The sequence below is a fragment of the Megalops cyprinoides genome, chromosome 10, assembly GCF_013368585.1.
Source record: "Megalops cyprinoides isolate fMegCyp1 chromosome 10, fMegCyp1.pri, whole genome shotgun sequence".
Classification (NCBI taxonomy): domain Eukaryota; kingdom Metazoa; phylum Chordata; class Actinopteri; order Elopiformes; family Megalopidae; genus Megalops; species Megalops cyprinoides.
In genome coordinates, this window is record NC_050592.1 from 19,650,152 (window position 1) to 19,676,800 (window position 26,649).

At 42.3% G+C, this 26,649-nt stretch overlaps 2 protein-coding genes across 10 annotated transcripts in view; one reads left to right on the top strand and one right to left on the bottom strand.

Annotated features, from left to right (window-relative positions):
- The window catches only part of ptp4a3b (protein tyrosine phosphatase 4A3b), a 32,417-nt gene extending 24,913 nt beyond the window's left edge, over positions 1-7,504 (top strand). For all 9 annotated transcript variants that reach the window (XM_036539796.1, XM_036539802.1, XM_036539797.1 and 6 more), the window contains 3 exons: positions 3,714-3,844; positions 6,150-6,224; positions 6,366-7,504. In XM_036539796.1, coding sequence (XP_036395689.1) covers positions 3,714-3,844; positions 6,150-6,224; positions 6,366-6,483 — 324 coding nt within the window. In that variant the 3' untranslated portion in view covers positions 6,484-7,504. The remainder of the gene's footprint in view (positions 1-3,713; positions 3,845-6,149; positions 6,225-6,365) is intronic.
- A 5,226-nt stretch (positions 7,505-12,730) lies between these two features.
- On the bottom strand, positions 12,731-23,547 carry csnk2a1 (casein kinase 2, alpha 1 polypeptide). The gene is made up of 13 exons (XM_036538778.1): positions 23,337-23,547; positions 21,274-21,414; positions 20,118-20,229; positions 19,168-19,269; positions 18,669-18,719; positions 18,512-18,571; positions 17,111-17,194; positions 16,640-16,750; positions 15,879-15,980; positions 15,574-15,674; positions 14,442-14,590; positions 13,880-13,969; positions 12,731-13,570 (listed from the first exon to the last, which is right to left on the bottom strand). Exons 2-13 carry the CDS (start codon positions 21,372-21,374, stop codon positions 13,455-13,457), a joined length of 1,179 nt encoding a protein of 392 aa, XP_036394671.1. The 5' UTR covers positions 21,375-21,414; positions 23,337-23,547; the 3' UTR covers positions 12,731-13,454.
- Positions 23,548-26,649: the final 3,102 nt, after the last annotated feature.

Sequence of the window (26,649 nt, forward strand, 5' to 3'; positions counted from 1 at the left end):
GTGTGTGTATGTGTGTGTATGTGTATGTGTGTGTGTGTGTGTGTGTGTGTGTGTGTGTGTGTATATGTATGTGTGGGGGGGTGTTATTCCCTGTTGCACACACATCTGGTCTGCTCTATAATGTTGCACCCCCCTTGGGAGATAATACTGAAGTCTGGCCTCCTGCAACCTTGCACATCGACCCAACGGAGTAACGGTTTCCTTAATTAACCTTCTTGCATTCTCCAAAAGGGTAATCACATAAGTGGCGCTGCAGGGGTCACGTTTTGGCAGAGGGTAAGGCATTGCACTAAAGGCCTTTCTTGTCTGTCTTCCCGGCTGTAGAGGTGCTAGGGAAGACCCACGCAGCCCCACCCACACTCTGCCCCCAGGCTGCCTGCACTGCACCGGGGCAAATCCCCCCGTCCCCCCAACCCCCTTTCCCCCTGCACATCTGAGCACTGCTCACTTGCAGGCGCCACATGTGTTTTCACTTTCACCCGTCAACGTCGGCCCTGTTGCCGTGGGAGATGGAGGGTCTCTCTGTCTCACTCTGCGTCACTGAGTTCTGACTCGGGGCGGTTTCTCCCCCTGTGGTCTCCACCTCTCTTCTGCTTTTCACTGACCCTAGTACGAGAGGAGCATCCCAATGACAGGAGAGTCACACTTTCCTGTTCCAATGACAGGAGGAATCATAGCTGCTTAAACTGCACCTTAGCCATATTTTTACTTGCCAACTAGCAACTGCCCAAATCAAGTCAGTAAATTCTCACATGTCGTTATACGGTGACCTTTTTAACTTGCTTACGTGCATGCGTGCGTGCATGTGTGTATGCGTGTACTGAACCTAAGATAGTAAATATACAAGTGAACTGTTTAATGTGGGTCATGCTAACTCCACGTAATATTATGGGGCCTTTGGAAAGTTGATAGCCGCATTAGCGTAACGGCATAACCTCTGTGTGTGTAATATTATATTACTTTCCACATCTAGTTCCCCCTTTCTGCGAAAAGGGCCTCGATATCATTCTCACAACATCTGCGTTTGTGAAGAGGTGTAACCTTAGCCGTGAAGTTGGTGGGGCGGGGGGGAGTTTGGGGGGGTGGTTTGGAAAAAGGCCCAAGAGTTTAAAAGAGGAGCTGTAACTCTTCACACCCAATCGCTGAGGCAAAATGATGGGAGAGGTGAAGAAGCGAATATTGATGTGAGACAGGTGCCACCGAGGCAAGGTCTGTGTTTCTGAGAAACGCGGAGACACTGGCCACAATTAGACCTGGGAGCGCCCGTCTATGGCTCCAGCCCCTCATGCGTCTTGGAAGAGACTCAGGGAATTAATAGCTTACTGTTGACATTCCAGACGTGGGCCGTTAACCTCTTAGTGGATTAAGGGGCTATTTTTAAACGGCGGTCCCTGCTGGAAAGCTTGCCCTTCACAAGGTTGTTCTCAAGGAGTTTGCTCAATACGAAGTGCTCTTCAGCTCCTGCAAAATTCCTCTCACTTTCTCTGGACATTTTTTATGTTGAATTTTTATCCCACTTAAACATATAAATATGTGTAGCTATGCATTTCATTAGCTCATAGAGTAAGCTAATTCATGGTTTTCAATATGAGGATTGGCTCAGAAATACAAAATGCGCAATGACATTTAATTTACCATTATACCCTGGAGCTCATCGTAATTTTTAGTGGTATCATATTTGAATGATTTTAGGGACAAATTATGTGATATTTTGACAGTTGAATAAGTACATTCGTTGAGTATGTCCCCTCCATTGCTGATATATATATATATATATATATATATATATATATATATATATATATATATATATATATATATATATGAGTAAGAGAATGTAAGAGAACTTCCAAGGAGGTGATTCTGGGGGAGGGTTGTTGGACCAACAGAGTAAAGGTAAAACACCCACAAAGAAAACAAGTCATACTAGTATGATGTGCTGGTACATGATTATTTTAATTGGAATGTATAGTTACTGGAAGTATGTGTGGAACAGGGCAGTGTGAACTTGACTGAACTAACCACCTAGACAGTTATGGGCCTCTGTCAGAGCTGTAACTATTCTGCAGACATTAAATCATACTTGAATTGACATTCACTCTTAAAGGAATTTCAAAGAGCACCTTGTATAGAAACAACATGAGTTATAGGGAATGTAACATAAAAGGAAAATAAATTATGCTTTGAAAACAGAGATGTCAACACCTAGAGTGATACCGTAGTGTTCCGGAACTTTGGGGAAGGCCGCTCTCCTCTTTTGAACTATATAACTAGTACTTTGATAATACCCAGTTGTGTACAGGGCGTGGTTGCTCTCTGCTCTGATTGGACACTAGGGTGGTTGAATCACATTTCTGCCCTAATGTGTAATTAATATTGGCCATCGCACCGCATTGTAGTTTCAGAGTGAAGATTAGCTGGTGTGGACATACACCACATTGTCATCGCATTTCTGCCTTATAAGACAAATTGAAAAGATTAATCTGTGCTTTGCTCTGTTTGGTTTCCTTGTGTAGTCCTTGTTGCTTTGAATTTAAGAACCTCCAGTATATTTTTCGTTTTAATTGCAGTTTGGAGTGATAATCATCATACGCAGGACATTGCGAATGTGTTGCCTGAGAAATCTTGGTAGCACAAATAAACAAAATGTGTAACAAAGAGGAGCCGAGCGTGTGGTGTATTTCTGATGAGTCCGAGCCATGCTTTGATGAGAGAGGCTAGCATTTGATGTACTACAGCATGACCATTAAGGGTACGATCGCTGCCGTGCCCCCATGGTGCCAGCGTCCCCCCCATGGAACCGGTCTGGTCCTTACATGGATTGAACCCTTGACCTTCAGAACCACAGGGAACAGCTCCCAGCTAGAGACAGGATTAGCTTGGTGTGCCACACTGTCAGGTCCTGCTGTCTGAAGGACCAAACAGCCTCTTTTCAGGGCTCCAGGGAGCGTAACGTCACCAGCCGTCACGCCAGGCAGGGGTCTCATACCGCATCCTGTGAGGGACAAATGCAGTGGACTTCCTCTGGCCTGTCACTCACTGAGTCACCCTGGGTGACAGTGTGGAATAGCGGATAACCAGCTAGGCTGAGAACCTGAGGGTTGCAGATTTGGCTCTCAGATGGAGCACAGCTGTAGCGCCTTTAAGCAAACAACACCACTTCAATCGCATCAGTACACATCCAGCTGCGGAAATGGAAGTGATGGAAAATAGAAGATTCACGAATGGATGGCGCTAATGTGCTGTCAATCATTGTCTCCTTTGTACCAATCAAAAGGCTTTGCTCGCTGTAGCAAAACATTGCGGTTAGTTCAAATCAGGATTCATTTGTAGGACATAATGGCTCCACCCATTTTATGGCTCTTGAAGCCTCACTGTCTCAGCTGCAGTAATTGGCTTAAATGTTGACATGTTGTCCATGTGAGTCACCCTGGATAAAGGTGTCTGCTGAGCTAATTATTAATGTAATTCACATTACATGTGCTGTCACAGTCAAGCCAATGAATGTCAGTCAATGCTGTCACATTGCGGCCTGCCTGGTGCACCGATTCTCTCCCAGACCCTACAGTGGTCTTTCACTGGGCCTCCCCACTTCCCTCTTGCCTTTCACCGATCCCCATTCCGTTCTCTCCTGTCCCAGCTCCCCTCTCGCTTGTCCCCACTCTGTCCTCACCTGACCGCACTTCCTTCTCACCTGTCCCCTCTCCCCGCAGGACTGGCCCTTTGATGACGGAGCGCCGCCGCCCACTAAGATAGTGGAAGACTGGCTGAATCTGCTGAAGAGCAAGTTCTACGAGGACCCAGGCTGCTGTGTGGCTGTGCACTGCGTGGCAGGCCTTGGACGGTAAGCAGGGCAGGGGGGGTGGGGGTGGGGGTTGGAAGGTGTCACTGATGATAGTCTTGTGACTGTGGCTCCTAGCGAGTCAGTAGGAGGAGCGGATACAGCAGTGAGCTGATGAACCCTGGCCCATGTAAGCCCAACTTACCCTGAGCAAAGCCAATTATGTTCTGCTGCAGACTTGCGGTAATTATGGCTATTCATATTGGTATTGCTTGCCTTTCTCTGGGGGTTTATGGCTTGATACTTGGTACATCATGCCCACATGGAAGGGAAACAAACAAATATTTTTGCTTTCTTCAGTGCTTTTTGACCGATTATAAATAGCGGGACGTTACATTTCCTTTGTGATCCTCAAATATATGCACATAATTACTTCTAAGGGAGTACGACATATCATGTAACATACGTCCTTTTGAATGTCAATGAATTGCTTCAGTGTCTGGTTGAATGGCATCTAGAATGTTGCGAGAATCAGCTACCCTGCCCCCCCTTCCTCTTTCCACGGACTGGTGTAGCACCGTCTCTGACGCACGTTACTCCCTCGCTCCCGCCCCAGGGACTTGTCGGCAGTTCTTGAAGGGGTGCCAGTGCGCGCTGCTTTCCTCTTGATTTATTTTCGGATTATTCAGTTGGGAAACATTCGCTTGCAGTGGATACCCTCTCTTATGAGGAGCCAAGAAAGCGCCGGAGCGAGGTGCTTTTTAAGTCTGCAGCAGATAAAACTTTAAATGTCACATCAGTGTGTCTTGACATGTTTGCAAAAGAAACTCCTCTTTCCCTGGCGTTTTTATTCTTAGTTGCCGGCGTTCGTGTTTTAGTTTAGAGTCTGTTCAGTGTTGCTCCCTTGCCTTTCTGGGGGATGAGCGAAAAGCAAGCAGCTTGCTGGCTCACACGGTGGGGGTGTGGGCATGGGAGGAGCCCTTTAGAGAACCTGTTGACGTTATAACACAAACAATGATGCATTTCGGATGTAATTTGGTTGTATTTTGGAGCTTAACATATCTGAGTGGATCATTTTGACATATTTGTGTTTTTTGGCCTTGTGTTATTGGCCTTGGTATGAGGTTTTAAGGTAATTTACCTCACATAGATTTTTTTTTTTTTGTCGCGATGCCAAAGATCATTTTTGATGTATTTTTTATTTATTTTTTTTTTTTGTAAGCACACTGCAGAACTGGAACCAGGCCAGTCTGTTTAGTTTGATATTCTGTCACCTTTTTTGTCGTGCTGGTCCATGTGAGCTCAGCCCACTGGTGTTCCCGGTGCTGTCCTCCTTATGTATGAGCTGTGGGCGGAATCTGTGAACTGCGCAACTGCAGTACTGGTGCAAAAAAACTGAGGAGACGAGCAAAAAGGCAGAAAAGGGAGCCTGTCACTGTCGCTAATCAGAGAAAACACCCAGAGGTACACAGAGGTAATATGCAAAATATGTAGCATTTTCAGGGACAACCTCAAACAAAGACTGCAGATGTCCTGTCGCTCTGAGCAGAGGCTAACACACAGTATGATGTTGTAAGCAGCTCTGGGCGCAAGTAATGCAGTGAGAGAAGCCATGTTGTAAAAGGGTCAGCCAACGTTTACTCCAGTTCACATTAGCTTGGATCCATATCTGCAGTGGAAAAAGCTACGAATGGCTTTGGATCCGTGAGCTGCCAGTACTATGAGGCTCGCCTCATGACCAGGTACTCGGACGTGAATCACAAGACCAGGCTTTGACATTTTGCTGTTCAGCAACCCATTTACACCTGGAATGTCAAATAAGGTGATTTCCTTTCCAAATGGGCGAGAAGCAGCTGTTCTGCCGTAAGAGAAAAAACATCTGTGGCACTCTCATAGCTTCCCTGTTAAATCACACCAGGTGGCGCCATTGCTTTGAAATGCAATGCAATGCACTGCATTCAAAAGGACAGGGCCTTTTTTTCTTTGCTTCTTTCTTTCTTTTTTGGCTCAACAGTGACCCAAACAAGCCCCGTCTTGTAAAGCTTTCGCCATGACAACCTTCATTTAAGCTGAGATAACATATGAGCAAAGGCCAGGCAGGTGTTCCCCCACTCAGTCTGCCTGCAGTAGGCTTTTCTCATTAAATTGGGCACAAGTGAGTAATAAGCAACGGTCCTCCCTACAGCAGGGGGTGGTCCGTGCATACTTCTCATTCAAGCACAGTTTGCCACCAGATGTATGAAAGGCTAACTGAACTTGGTAACACAAGTTACTTCAGCCTTTGACTTGTGCTTTGAGAGGGTGCACCTCAGAGAGAGATTCCTAATTTCGGTGCATGGTTCTTAGCTGGCGCTTTTGTTTTCTGCAGGGCTCCTGTCCTGGTGGCCTTGGCCCTCATTGAGAGTGGGATGAAATACGAGGACGCCATTCAGTTCATCAGGCAGTAAGGACCGTCTTTAATCTTTTAAGATGAAATTGAAGGCGGGTCAGCAGAGCCCTCCAGAACTGTAAGACAAGCCATGTGTCAAAAGTCAAAACGCGTGCCCCAACCACCCACCCTGCTTTTTTGTTTTCCTTTTCGCAGGAAGCGCCGTGGGGCAATCAACAGCAAGCAGCTGACCTACCTGGAGAAATACCGTCCGAAACAGAGACTGCGCTTCAAGGACCCGCACAACCACAAGAACAAGTGCTGCATTATGTAACCCCCTTTCCCCCGCCCAGAGTCACACACCCAAATGGACTGACCCCTTGCATTCAGATGCGAGAAGCTTGCTCACTCCGTCTCTCCTTCAGAGGAAGACTCCTCTTTTTAGAACTCCTACCAAGCTCAGGGCTGGCCGAGGCAAGCCCCTCGAACATAGTGTTTGCAGTTTTAAATCCCGAGCAGCTCTGGCTAACCGCGTAGTATGAGAAAGACGAGCTGCACAGCCAGGTGGCGCTCAAGCGCGCGGTTTAGAATCTCTTGGGTGCCCACACTGACCCCCTGACCCCTGGCTAGGTCCGTTGCCCTGGCATCACTCTGAATCTGTGCACTGCCTCTTGGCACACTCACCTCCCTAAAGACAAGTGATGCCATTGGTGGGCTGGCACACCTCTGCAGATGGTAAAACTCCCCACCAGCGTGGACACGAGTGTGAAATCGTGAAACAGTCATATTCTTGATCTGTGTGCATTTTGAACCATGCACAGTTTGTCCTCGGATCTCTGTATTTTTCTCTCGTTTTCTGTTCTCCCTGTTTTTCTGTTATTTTCTATGTTGTCACGCCGTATGTACCACTAGAATCAGAGGGAGGGGAAGGAAGGGGAGGGGGGTTCTGCTTTTAATAGAATTTTGGGTTTTTTTGTTTTTTTTTTTTACATTGTTTGATATATATACAGCTGCTCGCTGGGTAGGGGAAATCTTGTATGACGAAGCAGGGGAAGTGGGTGGTCAGGTGACACACCTCAGTTCTTCATTGGCTGTGAACCCCACCCCGACTGTTCTGAGAGTTTGGCAAAGCTCCACTTCTCTCTGTCCCTGTGGACAATCCAAGGGTATGGCAAGGTACCGAAGGAAAGGTCCTGGCCACAGCCCGGATTTGGATTTGCTCGTGGTTAATGATATGTGAGAATTAAATGTTTAAAATATGGACTGTTCTGCAGGTGGGCGTGTGTACGTGTATGTGTATGTATGTATGAATGTGTGTGTGTGTGTGTCACGTAGAAGTGTTTGAATAAATAATACCAGCAACCTGTATGGAATTTTAATTTTGAACATTTTTCCATTGCACCATTCTTGGAACTGCCAGCTAGCTAATTAGGAAATTTGATCCACTAGCTTTCTTCGAACCTCCGCGGTCCACCAGTTTGAAAGCGAGCAGTCATCAAAGCATATGCACAACATCAATCAGATTTGGTTTTCCTGAAGAAATATTCTCATTTAACATAGAAGTATTTTCACCAGCAGAAAATCCTCTGTATTCATCACTGTGGAGTAGCTGACATGCTGAGATGGATACATTAGAGACACAAAAGCATTATAAATCAATGCTGCCATCTAGGGGACATGTGTACACACCGGCTCAAACAGGGCTGTTTAGCACAAACGACCTAAAAATTAACTTGATGATTACCCTTGCCTTGTGCATTCAGCCCAAGTATCCCAGTATATTTCATTCTGTTTTATTGCACATTTTCACAGAAAAAGTAGGTCCGTTCCTGATTCTCATCGATCAAGGCTTTAATCAGAGTCTACAGAGAATGTAGCTCAATCACTTTGGTGAGGGTCTGCAATCTCTGATTGCACTTGTTCTTTAAAACAGCTTAATAACTTTGTTCTCTCACCTGGAGTGGAACTCCATGAATGCACCATGAACATATACCTATACTATTGTTTGTGACTGGAATTTACTTTTAAATGGCAGTTATGTCATCCTGGAAGATGGTCTTGCAGTCAGTGTATATAGTGTTGACGTTACCTCTTGTCTCCTAACTGTGGAACTTTGAAGGTATATTGTTTGGATTTTGAATCCAAGGGTATGTGACCCTACCCATAGTCAGAAGGAAGTTTTGTTATTTTAGTAGAACTATGCTAGCATAAAAAGAGACCGTTCATTTTTTTATTGTTTCTAAAGATGATTTATAAAGTTGTGTTAGAAATATTTTGTGGTATTTTAGATGAAAAAGACTGGGTGTTTGAAATTTCCTGGTATTACATGTTGCTGCATGTTTTCTGCTGTTAAGCAACATGGGAATATGGAATAGTAATTTTGTGATCAGGACGTAGGGTTAAGTCATGAATTCCTGAGGACCCAACTCATTCCTGCCCAATGTACTGATTCTCCGAAACGTCACATTTGATGAGTAAAGTATTTATCTCCTTAAATCAATGAAAGGTAGGGTGGCGCCTCTGCTTGTCACAGTACCCTTAATCACCTAATTTGTTGTTTGATACCATGGGAATCACAGCAACAGACTCAGGACAATATGACAGCTTTTCAAAATGCTACAAAAACAGAAATACCAGTAATTAATTTTCAAGACGAGGGGTGCTGTGGGGTCTGGGAACAGGAATCAGACAAGGGGGGCTGGAGACCCCCGTCTCCTAGATCCCACTCTCAGCTATGCATGTCGCCAAGCTGTTTCGTCATAGCTACAGGAGGGGTGGGGCTAAGGGCTTCTGAGGGTCATTGGCTTAGTTTTGTGTCAGGGCGACCTGTGTGTTCAACTCCCAGACTTTCCTGTGGTTTGCTTTTTTTGGCCACAGCTGACGGAAGCTCCCTGGGAAACAGTCATGTCCTTCACTGACTTGGAGTAAATGGCTCCCTTGGCAGTGAAGGGTGGTAGCGGTGTTTAACCGTTAGGCTACCACAGTAGTGACATTCGTTAAGCCAGCTACTAAGCCATACTTATGACGTCACATTACATTATTGTCATTTAGATGCAATTGTTACCATTTATCCATTTATACAGCTGGATATTTACTGAGGCAACTGTGGTTCAAATACCTTGCCCAAGGATACAGTGGCAGTGTCCCAGTGAGGAATCGATCCTTTCAATTACAAGCCCTGCTCCTTTACCACTATGCTACACTGCGGCCCTGAAACCTGAAAATATATTGTGCAAATTGGATTCATAGTAGAACCTACACAGTTACCCATTCTGATTTCAAAAGTGCATAGTTTGAGACACAGTAGTGGATTGTTTTAGTGGGGTGGTGGGACCACGCGCATCAGTGTGGTTTAGTGGTTAAGGGATGTGACTCATGACGCAGGGCTGTTGTGCCCTTAGGCACTAATTAACCTAAACTCTTTATAGCCTGCAGTGAGGGACTTTAAACCTCACTTTACTGAGGGAGGGAATGTGGGTAATGGTACATTGCTTAAGCCTAAGCCCCTCCTCCCTCCACAGCAGGATAGCCATAGTGCTATGTCTTCCATCCATCTCCTCTGACAACCCTGCGACCCCTGAGAGAAGACAGGGAAAAAGCACCATCTCTCCCGACCACTGGTCACACGCTGGTTAAAATCACATTAGATTTAGCAGACCCGTGCCTGATTGACAGGTGAGGTGAAATGTCAGTTCCAGTAATGGTCTATCAGCCGCTTGAAGAAGAGCCTGTCTCAAGCATCTTGTCCCATTGCTGACCTGAGCTCCTTCGCATGAACTCCGGACCATTTCAACATTACACATCTGTTAATCCTCCCCAGTCAACAGTGAGGGTCCTACCACTGTAAATCCATTCACACCGAGTTTAATCATATCAGACAACTCCAGGTATATGGGAAAAAAATTCTAACATTTTTATCAACTGTACACCTTCAATAATTTAAAAGGATATTACTTTTTGTTATTATTACTCTCTTTATTGTCAAACACAACTGAATGAAGCTAATGAGATGGAGGTGACCTACCATTCTTGGAAAACAGTTTATAGGAAGGATAAGCTTAAGATGAATAGTTGTGTTCAGTCCTTAGAAAGTAAAGGGACACGTTCGCCCAGGATACAAACAAAACAACTGCAATTCAGACAGATTCGATTTGCAGACTGACCCAAGCACCTAACTTTAGATGTCCCCCAAGATCTAAGATTTTGTTCCTTTGGGTTTCAGGAATATGCCTTCCACAAGTATTTCCTGGAGTCATAACAAACGGTTCTTTCACACCAGTCAGGGTTCTTGTTCTTTCTACGAAGTCCGAACTAATTGGATTAATCTCAATTACATTTGCTGCTGGAAAGACAGAAGGAAGGACTGAGGAGATGGAGCGGCGAATGAAAGATGCTTTTCAGCTCTGTGTTCACCAGTGATAAAAGTAAACTTGAACAGTGATAAATCGCACTGTGCTTTGTCCCTCCTGATGCAGGGATGAACTGAGCTGGCTCAGTAATACCTTCTGGTGTCACCACTACCAGACACTGTCTGAAAGGCTAGTTACACTAACCCACTAGTGAGGAAAATCATTTCAGGGCCACAGGTGAACTTTTAAGGGGTAGCTCCCCCTAGACCAGTCACCTTCAGCTGTAGCCTTCTTCCACAGTGGACATGCGTTCTCGTATACAAATCCATACTTTTATCACACCCAGTGGAGTGTGCGTGCAGGTGGGCTTCTGGAACTGCAAGGTAAGGATCCAGCGCCTCTTTAACCGTGTCGTCCGAGTGGAGCCAGGCACAGCAGAGGCAGAGATGTTGGTGTACATACACAGCGATACCAATTGCCTTCTCTTAAAGCTTAATTCTTATTAATTCCATGCCATTCTGTTCAAGGGCTTCATGCTTAAATGCCAGGGTAAATCTTTTGTGCCCAGATATTGTGCACCTGATCTTGACAGCACTGACACCAAGTCTGAAACAGTTAAAGCATGTGGACCTAATGACAGTCAAAGCCCCATGTGGCTAGTGCTTTCAGCACTCCTCAAACCCCAGCAGCCCATGTCTGAATTGGCAGTGATGTTTGCAAACTCCAAAATGTCTGCAGTATAAACCGACATTGCTCTCTTTCCTGAAATGTAGTAGTCTCTATGATACGGAGATCAGCGTTTGCCCACAGCAGCAGGAAACCTGCAAAGCAGCCACATACAGTGGGGTCCAAAATTATTGGGACATTCACTTTTTTTTCTGAAAACCCACAATATATTTGCTGTATATTCCATCAGACATTGGGAAAGTCATATTTATGTCAATGTAAATTTCAGCTTCATCTTCTGTGACCATGTTCCAACCTTGTTAGGTTTATGTAGGCTTCAGTATGAGTGTTCAATTAGGGGGCAGGGCAACGTTCAATCAGGCCTAATTGAAGTGATGGTCATTTTTGTTCACTTGTCTGCACTCAATTTTAAAAGGTACCTACATACTTATTAAGTTAATGTCATGGAATTGTCAGTTTGTTTGGCAGAATTAATGTCATTATTAAAATGTTGGAAATAAGGGTAGTCATCAGGCAATCGTGTGCCAACCACAAAGAGATGTTTTGAAAATGTTAATAGTTGCCAAAACATGTAACTTTTTGCCACATCATAAATTAGGTTTGAGTGATAAAACTAATAGCTACATGGACACATCCACATTTAACCACAAAATGCCCAGGTGTCCCAATAATTTTGGACCCTAGTGTATGTGGCCTGAGTGCCAGCAGACAGCCATAGTGCTAAATTCTGTAGAACATATTCAGATAACCCATTTAAATATTCAACTTGACCTAACAGCCAATTATGAAGCATAACCTCTTTACACAGCTCTACCAGTCACTGGGCTACAGCATCAACGTTGAGGCCCTCTCTCAGAGCACAAGCTGCATACTGGTATACTGTATACTGGTACTGGAGCTAGTTAACTTAATACACCAGTTAGTTAACTTAATACACTCATTTTCCCACTGTGCTCCACTTCTTTGTATTGCACACTGGATTTTCAGAAGGTCTACGTTTTGTACATATGAATTGCAAAGTATACTTATTTCAAATACTACTCTGCGTAATCAGACATTTAACAGAGTCAAGTTTACATGTTGAATTTCAATGACAAGAAATTTGTCAAGACAACTGTTCTCTCATGAAAGCTGTAAAAAAGACCCTATTGTACATAAAACCATTCACAATCCATACAGTCATACACACACACAGGGCACTGTGCTTGTAAGAATCACATCTGTCCACTACACACAGTGGATTCTTAGAAGTGGAATTACAAATGAATGGTGAAAATGAACGTTTACACATATTTATGCATGTGTATACATTTGTTCAGACTATTCTAAAACACCCATAATAAAACAGTAAATGAATGAAAAATATTTGATCCTGACAAAAAGTTAACCATGACAGTTCTTCCAGACACAATATGTAATCTTTCAGATGCTAGCCAGGATTTAACCAGTGAGATTGCTAGTTCATACTGTGCAGCTGTTATAGTTCAAATGTAAATAAACCGGCACAGTTTACTGTACTAACATGCAACAAGCTGTGCTAGAGGTAAATGTTTGCTGACGTCAAGTAAATATTAGTCATAGGTGCTGATCAAAGAGGGAAAAAACACAAGGGGGAGAGGAGTTGGCAAACTACTGACCCTGTGAGTGAGAGCACAGTGAATACACGTCCTGATAACCAGTGCACCTGATCTGAAAAGGGTGGCTTCACACCTACAGATACAGACTCCTACACCAGTCCACCCTACATCCAATAACTAAGCACAGCCAAATGGAGTCTCGGGGTAGGAGGAAAACCTAATAATAAGGAGCCAAAAACAACACCAACCCCATACCCTGACCCCCAAAACAAGTCCTCAGAAAACTGCTTCAAGCCACAGTGTACTTTAGGGACATATAAAATAAATTTTATTATCCATTTTTCTTCGGAATTTTCTACATTGTAGATGCATTTCTAGACACAGTCATCATGAGAACGCAGCTACATCTCAACACTTCATCCAGCCACACATGCCAACAAAACACCTCTGCTGTGTGTCCGGCCCTCAATATAGAATTATTGTACAGGAAAAAAAGGGGGTGGGGGGAAAACAGAACCTAATTTTTTCTTTTTTTGTTGTTTTGTTATACTCAACATAATACAAATAAAAATAAAGCCCAGGTGGGCGGGCACAGCCCCAGAGACCTGTCCCAAATTAGGGGGGTGGGGATGGGGGTGTCCAACAGCAGGGGCACATGAAAAAGGAGGAGGCGGGGCTGAGAGGTTCTCAGTTCAGGGCTGTGTCCCAGTGGCTGCTGGGACTTGTGTGGCCAGCGTGTTTGGAGTGGAGATGACAGGCGATCCGGCCATGTTCCCAATAGGCTGAGCTGCAGACATGGACGTGATACCTGCAGAGGGGCAAAGAAAAAAGTCATATATCTAAAATATTCCTAGAAGTCTGTGCAAGTATAACATAATGGCTTCTGGCTAATCAGTAACACAGTTATTACTAAATGTTTAAACTTCTAAAAAAAAAAACCAGAATGAACAGAATATGATTCTTTGACTATTTCCAGGCATCATGATCTTCCCTGTGAGCCTCCATCTAGTGGGTAGAATGAGAACTGCAAATACAATGATAAACCACCACGCGGCATCGGCACCTTCACTGCCTGTGAAGCCTATGGTACGATGCCGTAACAATCAGGGTCACCTACCTGCCATCATGCTAGAGGAGCTGACCGGGGTGTTGGCAGTGGACAGGCCTGAGGAAGAGCCCAGCCTCCCCTGCTCTTTCACAATGGGATCTATTTCCAGGGAGAAAAACACACATACAGATCAATGGCCACTGCTTTAACAGAAAGCTTGATGGACTCAGAGATAGCAAGAAAACATCCTTCAGAACTAGGTATATCCTTTTCAAAATGGTCAGTAAAGAGTACCAAATGCACAAACAAACCACTGGTGATTCTCAAGCCCACCCTTCCCAAGGATGATCATATTCCTGATAAAAGACGTGCATTTGGATTCATTCTAGATTCAGTACTCTTTGGCTCTCAAGATGCAAACCCTTACTTACACTTTATGTGTAAACAATGACTTACTAAAAAGAGATGTGAATTCATCCACACTATGACGCTGAACAATGAATAACGACAACAGCATATAATGCAGAGACCTAGGCTGTCCTCTTTATGAGAAGCAAGCACAAAGCATCTGCCTCGACCCATGGAGGGGACAGGAGAGGGGTGTGTGAGTGCATGGGCCGCGCTCCCTTACAGAAGTAGGGGTGCTCCATGGCCTCCCTGGCAGTGAGCCGGGCCTGGTGGTCGTAGCGCAGCAGCTTGTCCAGGAAGTCCAGGGCTTCGGTGCTGACCAGGTGCTGGTTCTCACTGTGCACAAAGCGCTCCCACCTCTTCCGGGAGTGCCTGCAGGAAGAGAGCGGTGTTTCAGAGCAGACCTTAAACTGTGCCTGTGCTGACTACTGCTGCCACTAAAGATCTACTGCCACTTATTTGGAAAAAGCTGGATTTTCCCTCTCTGTACATCCTCGTAATCACTCCCCATACAACTGAATGGCCATGCAATCCCTTATACTCCTGACCCACATTGTCCCAGGTCACTGCTGTAGAGGATTTAGTTCTCTGACCCTCTGAGTAATGAATAAACGATAAATAAATTGGACGAGGGGCTGTATCTACAGTGGACACAGCTGAATGGACACGCTGGAGAGTGCTGCAGTTGCTACTCCGTTTTTCTGTGTTAGAGCCCCTGTGATTTCCTGCTTATTGAAGCCTGTGGGGTGCCGCCTGCCCGGTGTACTGAGAAATATGCAGGCTTGTGCAGCTCTGCTGACAGCCCGCACAAAAGGTCACGGCCAAGGCAAAGCAGTAAACAAGCCTCCATCAGTCATGACGGAAAATCAACAGAAGATCAGGTACCACAGATAGCAGCAAATGTCAAAGCAGAAAAAAGGTTTTTTTTTTCTTAAACCGCCGAAACCTCAAATGGCACATGACCCAAGCAGAAGCTAATTATGAGTTTCATCCTCAACAGCAGATCCCCTTTCTCACTGCTAAGCACAGAGTAGGAGATTCAAATCAGGGTTCACAGGCTCACAAAACCAGCTTAGGTGGTCCATAAACATCTGACCTGCACTGCCTATCATGTTTGTCAGCTGCTACTTTGCATAACCAGGTGTTTCAGGTGTACAGTAAATGACTGGCTTATTGAAAAATAACTAAAACATAACCTACTTAAATGGAATATCTGTTGCTGCTCTAACAAACCTGTAGCAGAGATTTGAGCATTGACTGTCTTGCTGTGTAGATTTTGTCCAGAACATGTCTTGAACACTTCAAAACACTGTTCTGGAAAAGTTCTGACACTAAATATTTTAAAATGCACACACCTGCCCAAAATGTCGTTGAAGCGTGGGTCTAATTCAATGTTGTATTTGTCGATGTAGTCATACAGGTCTTCTGTGCCCAGTACTTTAGCGATCCGTACAAGCTGCGAATGACAAATTACATACATTACATGTGCACATCACCAGACAGACATCAACGCAAAAAAACTCATCAGAAAGCACATCAGCAGCAATGAAGTGTCCTAAGGACAGAGGTAGAAGAAAATTTGACAACAGTCCTCTAAATGCACAGCAAAAATAAATGGCCTACAGATGATGTAAAAATCTGTAAAACATTCCTCTCTTACCTGATCATAGTTGTCGTGTCCATGAAAGAAAGGCTCCTTCCTGAAGATCATACTGGCCAGCATGCACCCTAAACTCCACATGTCTAAACTATAGTCATACATCTGGAAAAAAGGGGAATAGAAATTTGTTTCAAAGCTTGAAAGCTTTTACAAATACCAACATATCAGGGTAGCAAAACAGTAACCCTAGAGTATATTAAGTGAAACAAAGTGTGCACTGGCAGTTACTAGCAGCGCCCACTCCACTACAATGCAGTTTGCAATGATCCACCTTAACAACGTTTGTAGAAATGCAGCAATTATTTATTTTGCAGGAAAAATTCTGACTTACAACATAGTTTAATGGATTTTAACCATTAAAAATGTTGTTCAGATGGTCGGTCAACTACATCTGGAAGTGGCACCAGATGGCCTTTGAATTTATAGCACTGGGGATGAGAGAGAGACACTCAGGAGTGAGAATGAATGTATGAAAAACATCTAGTCTGAAAAAGCAAAAAAAAATTTTACCCATTACACTATGATCTGCGTAATCAACCAGCTGTCCAGGAAGGCACTGTGTCATACAAGCGGGACTGTCTGAATTAAGCCTGATGTGTGACAGGGTGACTCACATGACACAGGAATTAAGGACAAACTCACACTGTCACAGACATAAAGGAAGGGGAAAACACAGAGAGAGCCAAGGACTCAGAGACAGAAAGTGAAAGAGACACAAAGACACGGACAGAGCAACACAGGGTCACAGAGACAGGACTCACCTGGTAGTCTACCAACAGCTCAGGACCCTTGAAGTACCTGGACGCGACTCGGACGTTGTACTCTTGGTTGGGATGGTAGAATTCTGCCAAGCCCCAGTCTATCAGGCGGAGCTGCAATTATAAAAATCATGTCATCTATAATGATGAGACCCAAAACCCGCTCTCTGCTTTAACTTTAAGCTGTAAATTCACTAAATTATTCATTACTCATAATTTAATTAAGATAAATGATCAAATTAATATTACAAGCTGTTTTAAAACAGCATTTTTGGAGGGTCTAAAAATAACCTACTAGGTTTCGTCCAACTCAGTAGAAAATGACAAAATTAGCTAAACAAAGGATCGAATTAATGTCACTTAAATATGTTCCACCTTGTTCCCAGTACAGATAAAGTACTAACTGGACCAGACTATTAGAGTGTGAAATGAACGTTCTAATCCATGAGAAGCCAGAGGCAGGACTAGCTGTACCTTTCTGTGTTCATGGTCGATCATTACATTGTGCGGTTTGACGTCTCTGTGCATGATTCCCATGCTATGGCAGTAGTCCAGGGCCTAAAAAGTAAAGTGAGAAGCAAAAAGATGACTTATTAGACTAATTAGAAAAAACTCTACGATTATGTCACTGAGGGTCACTTCAAGGATTTTCTCCAGCAATTAAGTACAGAATTAACCTCTCCCTATGTGTTTAGCTGCCCAATTCAACTGTAATTAGCGCTAGAACCAGGGCAACACAAGCAGGGACCAAAGCTAGCCGATACTGCTACAGATACTTTACTGCAATACCTCCACTTAAGATAAGGTAAAGACAGAGAGGCAAGGTGAATTTTATTTAGTGTTTCCTGCAGATATCATGTACTAAGACTATTGTACCCAGAAAGGGTCATGCTGATATATTTATTCTTCTGAATATTGTGCTTGTCTTCTGCATAAGGTTACTGATAACTGTCCTGTCAGTCAGACACAATTCTAGGTGTTGTGATTGGACTGTGGCCCAGAAAGATCATAGTATCAAAGGTAAGCAATACCCCAATGCTGATCCATTATGACCTATTATTATTTATTTATTTATTTTTACCCAATTATGACCCAATTCATGCCAAATCCCATTACTACAGTATATTATACTGGTGTGCTCTTTTCATCACATCTCTATAAAAACATGCAAGTTCATATCTGTAGAAGCACCGACAGAGGACAGAGAAACTACTCAGTCAGTTTTCTGCATCACAGTGACAGTTCAAACAAGGTCATTCTGCACATACTGTATGCTTTCTCAAAAACAGCAATTTAAGGAGACTGCTAAGATGAACTTCTGTTAAAGACCTTGATATCCATGACCAAAGAGCAATAAACTACTCATCAGTTTTGTCACTTTGTATAAATATACACATGTCCCTGTAGGTTTACCACACTACAGTCATGACAGGCACAAAGACACGACAAGCAGAGACACATCTCAAAGTGCTGCATGCTGGCGTATTTCTTAAAACAATATGGCAGGAAGAGGAAGTGCTCCACAGCCCTAATTTTTCTGAAATGCCACTTTCAAATAACATCAAAACAACCAGAAGAACGTGTATATCAATCATGCATTAATTCCATCTCGTAACAGTTTCCAAATGTCTGACAGCATTGTCTTCTGCCAAACAACAGTGATAAGAGTTAGCTACAGGTGAGCTTTGAGTTAAGTGCATTAACATATGGCAGCAACAGCCAGATACGTGCCTGTAACTTATGGCACAGCAAAACTAATATCCTGTGACTAGGCTGTAATGTTGTTGTCTGTGGAGCTAGCTGTCCTGGTAACTAAAGCCAACCTACTTAACTGCATGCATCAGGTGATAAAACACTGACATAAAAAGACCTTACCTTTAAGATTTCGTACATGTAGAAACGAATGTCGTAGTCTGATAACGTCTGATACAATTGCTGCAACAAGAGAAAGACTGTCAACCACTGCTATATAATCACAAACTGGAGAAACTTTAAAAAAAAAACAAAAAAAAAACAAAGCAACAATACTTACCTTGAAGTCTGTGTTGTTTACATGTTCAAAAACCAGTGCTGGTGTCCGAGACTTACAGGCATCAAGAAAAGATAATTCACATTATTTTTCATCATCACTTTACAGTTTACAACTATGACTGCATCAATAATATATATTCAAAAATACATAACACTGTGTAGTATTCAATGAGGTTTCAATGGTTATTCAATAATAGCAGCGATTTTATGTAGCACCACTAATACTCAAATCTTCTCGAAGCATTTTCATGACTCAATAATAAAACACTATTTAAATATCTAACAACACACAAAAAGACATCACTGTACATCCAGAAACATTTAAAATGGCAAACTAGAAGAGGGCAGAGCTTAAAGAAAGCAAGTTTTAGAAGACAGGGTTTAGGAGGAACAATTTTAATGCAACTACTGCATAAAATTGTACTGAAAATTAGCCGCTGACTAATCCAAAGTTGCTTTCATGTAAACGCATTACAGAATTCAAGAAAGTAGGAACTGACCACAGGATCCTTCACAATGTCTAAAAGGGTGATGATGTTGGGGCCGCCTCGTAGGTTCTCCAGAATCTTAATCTCTCTCTTGATTTTCTTCTTTTTTACTGGCTGAAGGCAGACATTTTACAACATCAAATGTGTACAATGTACAATGGAAGGCAAATATCAGGTAAACAGTGTGTATATCACCTACATTTACAAGAGGAACCATCTAACCATGAGACTGTAATCACAGCAAGAGTAAAGTCACATGTGAACAAATGTATATCTGCCACCCAGGGAGTTCTGTGAAACAGCCTGGTAAAACAATCTTGTCTCAAGTCACCCATCACAGTACACATGCACCTCCACTGGCTTCCAGAAACCAGGCAAAAGAAATATCTGCCATGAAGAACATATGCCCACCCACTACTGCAGCTTCCTATTTTTAACAAAGCCTTATAAACAATGTACAATCTGTTCTTCACAATGAATTAATAAAGGGCAATTTTTCAGGGGCTACAACAGGGTGCAAGCATCTCTACTCAGTTTTTGTAGACTTTCACATCCCAACAACAAGTCTATAAGACTATCTCATACAGTCACATAGGCGCATAGTAACACTAAGACCATTATCATGTCCATCCAAAATTGCTCCAGGTCTGGTTTACAGAACAAAAAGAACTTTGGAATTAATCACATGCTTCCTGGACAAGTTCTTTATTCTTAGAATGTCAGTGAAACCAACACAAGCCAAACAGGGCAAGCACAATTATTTAATCTCCTGCAAAAATTGCATTAGGATCTATCTCAAAAACATCTGGAAAGAACTGTGGTATTCTGATAGAAACACAATGATGAGGGGTGGCTAGCATGAGTTCCTCACAAAAAAGGGTATATACTCAAAATGGATATGCTGCTGCACATTTTAAGAATATTATCAGTCAGTGAACCTTAAGTTAATTTGTAGATTGTACCTTGAGTATTTTGACGACTACTTTCTCGTTGTTTGTGATGTTTATGGCTTCAAACACTTCACTGTATTTGCCTCTGCCTAGTTTTCTCACCAGCTGGTAGTCATCTTGATTCCTGAAGCACAGAAAATATCAACTGAAACATACAAGAATGCTGTGCATAAAACAATGACATGAATAACATCATGGCCATCATTGTTTATCATTTCTGCACAGGCCACTTATCACAAACCTTCTGCATGGCAAATTACTACTTTTCTGACAGTGAGAGTACTTAGCAATTCTGACAGAAGAGTAAAGCTTCATCAGCCCCAAAACAATTGGAGCCATCATGTATCATCAATGACTCACTTACTTCAATAAATCTTTGTGCTTTCTTATGCAGACAAAGCATTTTGATTGGTTTTCAAGTCAGTTATTGACATTAGGGGACAGCTACCACTATTATCAAACTCACGAAGCCTCATTCTTCCATCAGTGCTACAGCACATGCCCTTTGTTCAAACCCAACTCTGAGGACCAACTCAGCTCAGCTTTCTATGTTCCAGTTTTGATGGAGCCGCTGTCTGAACCTAATCTGGTTCTTACATTATATCATGGAGAGAACTTCAGCTTCTCTAACAAAAATGGGACGTTCCCCATGTGTTCACTTAAACCAAAGGTCAAAAGTAAAGGGGGTTCTGCAAGTCATTTCAAGTAATTCCCATCCTGAGACGAGTAATACAGACATGTAATCAACATCATTTACAGTAGTTAAGTGTTCCATGGGACCAAGAATAAGCAATCGAATGAAACGGACACAGCAGCACTGACTTTGTTCATATATACTGACACTACCGACGCACAACTTTATCTCAGTAGCACAAAGAAGTCAGTAACAGCACGTTTCTTTCGCAAGGAATTTAAGACAGATTGAATGTAGATATGTAAAATAAAGTCAGCCGCTCAACTAAACCTAATAAAATTAGACCTCAGCTACAATTAAAACCAGCATACATGCTGGGTCCACAAAAATGAGACAGACACTTCATTGGCCCAGTGTGACATATCATTTTTCTCAAATAATCAACATGAAGTGTGGACACCTTGCTAATCACTATCTTTGAAGTAGCAATGGTACTAAGCCTTTGAGCTTCTACATTATGTAGACCATGCTCACCCCCATTCCACCACATGTGACTCGTAGTCCCAGTACTCCCTTGGTCTCTGTGTGTTAACTTCAGGGTAGACACGAGATCGACTCGGGACCGGGCCTGACATGTTCTAGACGAGGAGGTGAAGGTTCTGCTCTCTGGATCACCTGGAGTTGGAGCACAGTGGGAAATGTATTATAAATCTCCATTGAAGCTCATGGATTTGAACAGCATACAGCAAAATTAATGCTGCATCGCAGGTCACTGACCTGGTCAGAAAGAGCTGTTTGCTTGGAAAGGATAAATAACCAAAAATATCAGAGTTTCTGGATCTGTAACCAGAACACTGATGCCAACCACAATACTAATTTAGGGATTGGCAATGCACATACGCTAAATTGCATGCACCATAATAGCACTCAGTTTTATTTATTTTGGATTAACTATCGATTCTAACTACTGTACCATCAAGGTTACGCATTAATGTTCTTATGACCACCTGGAAAATCAACAAGCTGGAATATGTGTCAGTCACATCCATCACAACTAATGGGTTGGGTTAGGTTAGACACAGACACAGCCTCCACATCCCATTCGTTATCGCTGGTATAATTAAATAACCCTTTCCACTTTTCATGGATAGCTTGTGGTGATCTAGCTAGCAAATCTTGTAAGCAGCTCTACTGCAAATGGGAAAAGATTACATCGTGTGAAGAGAAAGACCGTACACACCATCGACTTAACGTGTGTGAATTTTGGGCGCAAAATCTGTATATCCGCAATAAAGACTGAACCACTTCATCCAATTTTGCAGCCACTGTTACCCTAGTATATCCACGACACGATGAGGCCGCAAGAGAAAGCCTAGGACTTTCCTAGCGACGCAAAAAATAACGTTGGGCAATATCGCCTGTTAGCTGACGCTAGTTAACGTTACGCCTACGCAAAAGTAGAAGAAACAAGGTCAGACGACGAGTGGCCACGTAGTTAATTAGATGACATGCGTTTTACTTTTACAAAGGAAAACGAGTTCGTTATCTGTAAGTTAAACTGGCAATGGTTTAGAAGATATCGTTAGCTAGCTAGCAGCCGGTCCTGCCGGTTAACGTTAGCTAGCTAGCTGCCCAGCCATTTCTAGTAAATGTGAGGCTATATAACATTGCCTACCGAGCCAGCTAGCAAGGTAACCGGTCACGGCTCTTACCGTGTTATGCATGTATATTTCCCTCCATTTAAATCAAAATTTAGCCAGCGAAATTTCTAACTAAGCAATGTGCAGGTTGCACAATATTATTTCATTTATGAAGAGTAGCTGGCTAGCTGGTCAAAATTAAAATGGATTGAGAGTTAGCTATCTATATCTAGGTTGCTTCACTTTGGTTCTTGCTTTGCCGGGTTCCGCTGGCTAGTCAGCTAGCTTAGCCTACCAGTTGGCCATTTATTGCCACGCCTTGATAGCTACCTAGCAATATTTTCATTCAATATCTGATGAAAAAGAAATTGATGGCTAATGCAACTAGGCAGCTAACAAGGTAGCTACACACATACATCGTCTGGCAGATAATTAGGTAATTCTATTATAAACTATCTAACGTTAGCTTACTAGCTAGCGGTTCAAATGCGGTGCCGTTCGCCTTCGATTGACCAATCCAGTATCGCTATATCGCTAGGCAGCTAGTTTAGTGGGTTTCCCTCTCCAATTGTCAGATAGAACGACCCGATTTAGCTACCCAAATCCCGAAGCTTCTCACCACACAGCATCAACAACACTATCGTTCCCTTAAGAGCATGAGTAACCGTCGAAGCTAATGTTGGATGAAAAGAGCTTTTCCAGGCAGTGGTCTGAAAAGATAGCTTGCTAGCTCACGTTAGCTTGTTAGCTAGCTACAGCCCTGAGGGTAGGAAGCAAGCTAGCTAGCTACAGCACCGACTCGTAGATCAATTAACAAGAACAAAAAGGCGTTTTGGATCTTTTTTCAAAGAACATATAAACACACGTGTTAAATTCTCTCACAATCTGTACATTTATTTATACGTGAAATACGAAATCTTATATTACGTTATACATAAACGATATACATTGTATTACCTCTGAGCGTCTCTTGACTGACAATATGGCGGCTTCTACAGACACTGAACTCAAATACTAGACAGTATTGAAAAAAGCGAGGAGGCGACCTCCATTCCTCCGGGGGGCGTAAACACTCCCAATCAAAGGGAGATTGTAGGTGCAGTAGTAACCTGCGACAACCGCTCCACGGTAGCTGGACAACTCGCTGGTTGCCTGAGTCGAGCAACGGTCGTGTTTTAGGACGTCATTAGCTGCGCAGATTCGCTAATCTTTTACTTCTGTAACTAGTCATACAAAGTGATATGGGTTATCCCAGTTAACCCAGTTTGTGTGCCCCACCAAGCCAGCTGCATATTTCTGCATTCTACATATTATTTAGGTCAACGAATATGTGCAGAATTTCAAAAACAGATTATGTCCGGTTCTCTCTGGGTACATTTAAGCAGTTGTACTGTTGATAAACTAAACAACCAAACTCTCCTGGTGACATTAACGAGTAACCGTTCGTAGAGCATAATGATGGGATTCATTCATTCACTCATTGTGCAGACAGTATTATCCAGAGTACTTTACACAGTGAGAGTGAGTAGCACTGTTGGTATCCAAAGCAGATGCATGATATTTAGACACATCATGTTATGCCTCTGAGCGACTTTCAGTTATAATTATTTGCTGCTGTCACAATTTTCTTTATGTGTCCTGTTTGTTGTGTGCTAATTTTAGGGTCACAGTCATAAAAGGTTCCTGGTGATTTATTGAATTGGAATTAATAAGCCCATGCCCTAAAGAAGGCTAGTCGTTGCAAATCAATTGAGTATCAACTGTTCCTATTTCCTGGTTTTGAAATGTTCCTTCTACAATATTGTCATATTTCTGTGTGTGTGTGTCTGTGTACTATGTGTCTCGCGGATGGAGAATAACTTTGGTTTTGATAGACTACACTCATCAGTGGATCACAAGTTTTATACTTGGTGACTGAAGTCCCCTTCAGAGAATGAGTGAATAAACAATATAGCATCTTTGGTGGGAAACATGATGCTGGTGCAATACAATGACCGGCTTTTGCTGCTGTGAGGTGTTTTATTCCATACAACATGCTTGCATGACTAGTTGGCTAGTTACCACCTACATATGTGACAAAAACTAGGTTGCAAAGCTAATTTATGTGCAATGCTTAAAGCTCTTAAAACAACAGTGACACTGAGTCTTTGAATCTAATATCTAACTAGTCACACAGTAGTTTGGGTAAGGGTCTTATAGAATATACAGTATACAGAATATACAGTGATATCAAAAAGTTAAACAGTGTTGAAATAATAAGTCACCTTTAGTAGTTAAGTATTAATTAAGATGTACATTTTTTTTTCAGCTCCTACCACCCGAAACTTCAACTGGCACTTTAACTATCAAAATCATTCAAATAGAAAGGAGACTGGGCAACAAAGTTGAATGATGTTGAAGAATGCATTTTTCAAACAAAATGAATGCTTTCTCTTCTCCTCTGTTTTTAAGGAAAATGGACAATTCTGACTTTTGTTATGGCACAAATGTCATCACAGTTTATCACACTTGCACAGAATAGTTACGAACATACATTAATTATACTGAACTCCCGTTGTGTCATTCACACACACACACACACACACACACACAGAGCCTTGCAAAAGTATTCATACCCTTGACCCTTGACCAACTCTCACATTTTACTGAATTACAAATGATAAGTTGAAATTTTGTTCTGTGTGCTATTTTATTCAAAATCACTGCAACTAAAAAATAATTTTTAAGGTAACATTGGTTTCAAGTTCGAAAATAATTTTAAGAAAAGTAAAAAACTGTGATATGCTGTTTGCTGTAAAATGTGAGAATTGATAAAAAGTCTGAATAGTTTTGCAAGGCTCCATATATATACACATTAAATTGTTGCCATATATGTGTCAAATCATATATATCATTTTTTTTACCAAATGAATTGTTGACAAGAGCACAGTGACAAAAAAACAGAGCCCTACTTCAAAATCTAGAGCAATTCCAAAAAAAGAAAGACATCTGACATCTCTCCTAACACTCAGGAGAGTGGTTTACTCTGTTACCAGGGGGCCTTGCATATGTAAATCTGACCTTACCAGCTTCCAAATACTTTTAATGCAAATGGTCTCCTTCAAATAAAGCAACAGCTCCCAAACAGGCACTTATCCCTAACACTTTTGAGAGAAAGTCTTTTAAGCCACAGACAGAGGGCTCCTTTGATACCACTATGAAATATTCTGGAATACATTAACAGAGAAGTGTGAGATGCAATTCTACCACGCCAGACTGTCTACCTCTTTTGTTACAATTGTAACTTCTGTAAAGCATAGGGAAGGATTCGTTCTTTTTACAGTTGGACTCCTCAGAATTTCAGGAAACCAAAAACCCGGATGGGCAAACTTCCTGTATTGTTTGAAGACAGTTCATGCTCCTTCACTGGCAGTGGTTCAGTCTGATAAAGACAAACAGATTGGGTGATGGCTCCAGCCAAAATTCAGGGACATACAAGGTCATTGTTCTTGCCAGAAATAATCAGTGGAGTTGTTGAACTAGTGTCTCCTCTCTTCTCCATGTGTTCCAAACATACTCTAAGATTATTGGTTTAAGCCATAATCATTATCAGAACCAGCTATACATTATAAATGTTCATTCTTTTAAATGGTAATGCCTTGTAAACAGATTAAATAAACCATAATTTTCCGTGTTTATTTTTGACTTGTCTCTCATTTATTTTGCATTGTATATTTCTTATTCCAAGGACATTTCCCTTGAAGATAGCTGAAGTATAAACTAACAAAACCTCAAAATAGGCTGATCTCATGAGGATACCAAGCTCTGTCCCACACATGAATCACTGAACTACCCACCAGCTAAACGCAAACAGGTAATGTCCTTCCACAACAAATCGGATCTACATTTGATTGTCCATCAAAATTTTGGGTGTTTGACAAATTTGACATTGGAGCGAATACATTATCTTATTTTCCAGTGGAGTGGGATATTCAGTGGATCATGTATTAAGCTCAATTGACATAAATGCCGTGAATTTATTTGAGGGGTTGATTTTAATTATGAATATGTGTCTATTAATTAGCACTATCAAACAATTAAATTTCTATGAAAATCAATTTGTGTCTTAATTGTCAAGCAAACTCAAATCTAGACAGGGTTGGCGACACTATAAAATACAGAGGGGTGCAATTGCAATCCACGGGGGTGCACAAAAAATCATAAATATAATGTAGACATTGAGATATAAGGAGACAACTCAGGGTGCGCTGAACAATATTAACTTACATGC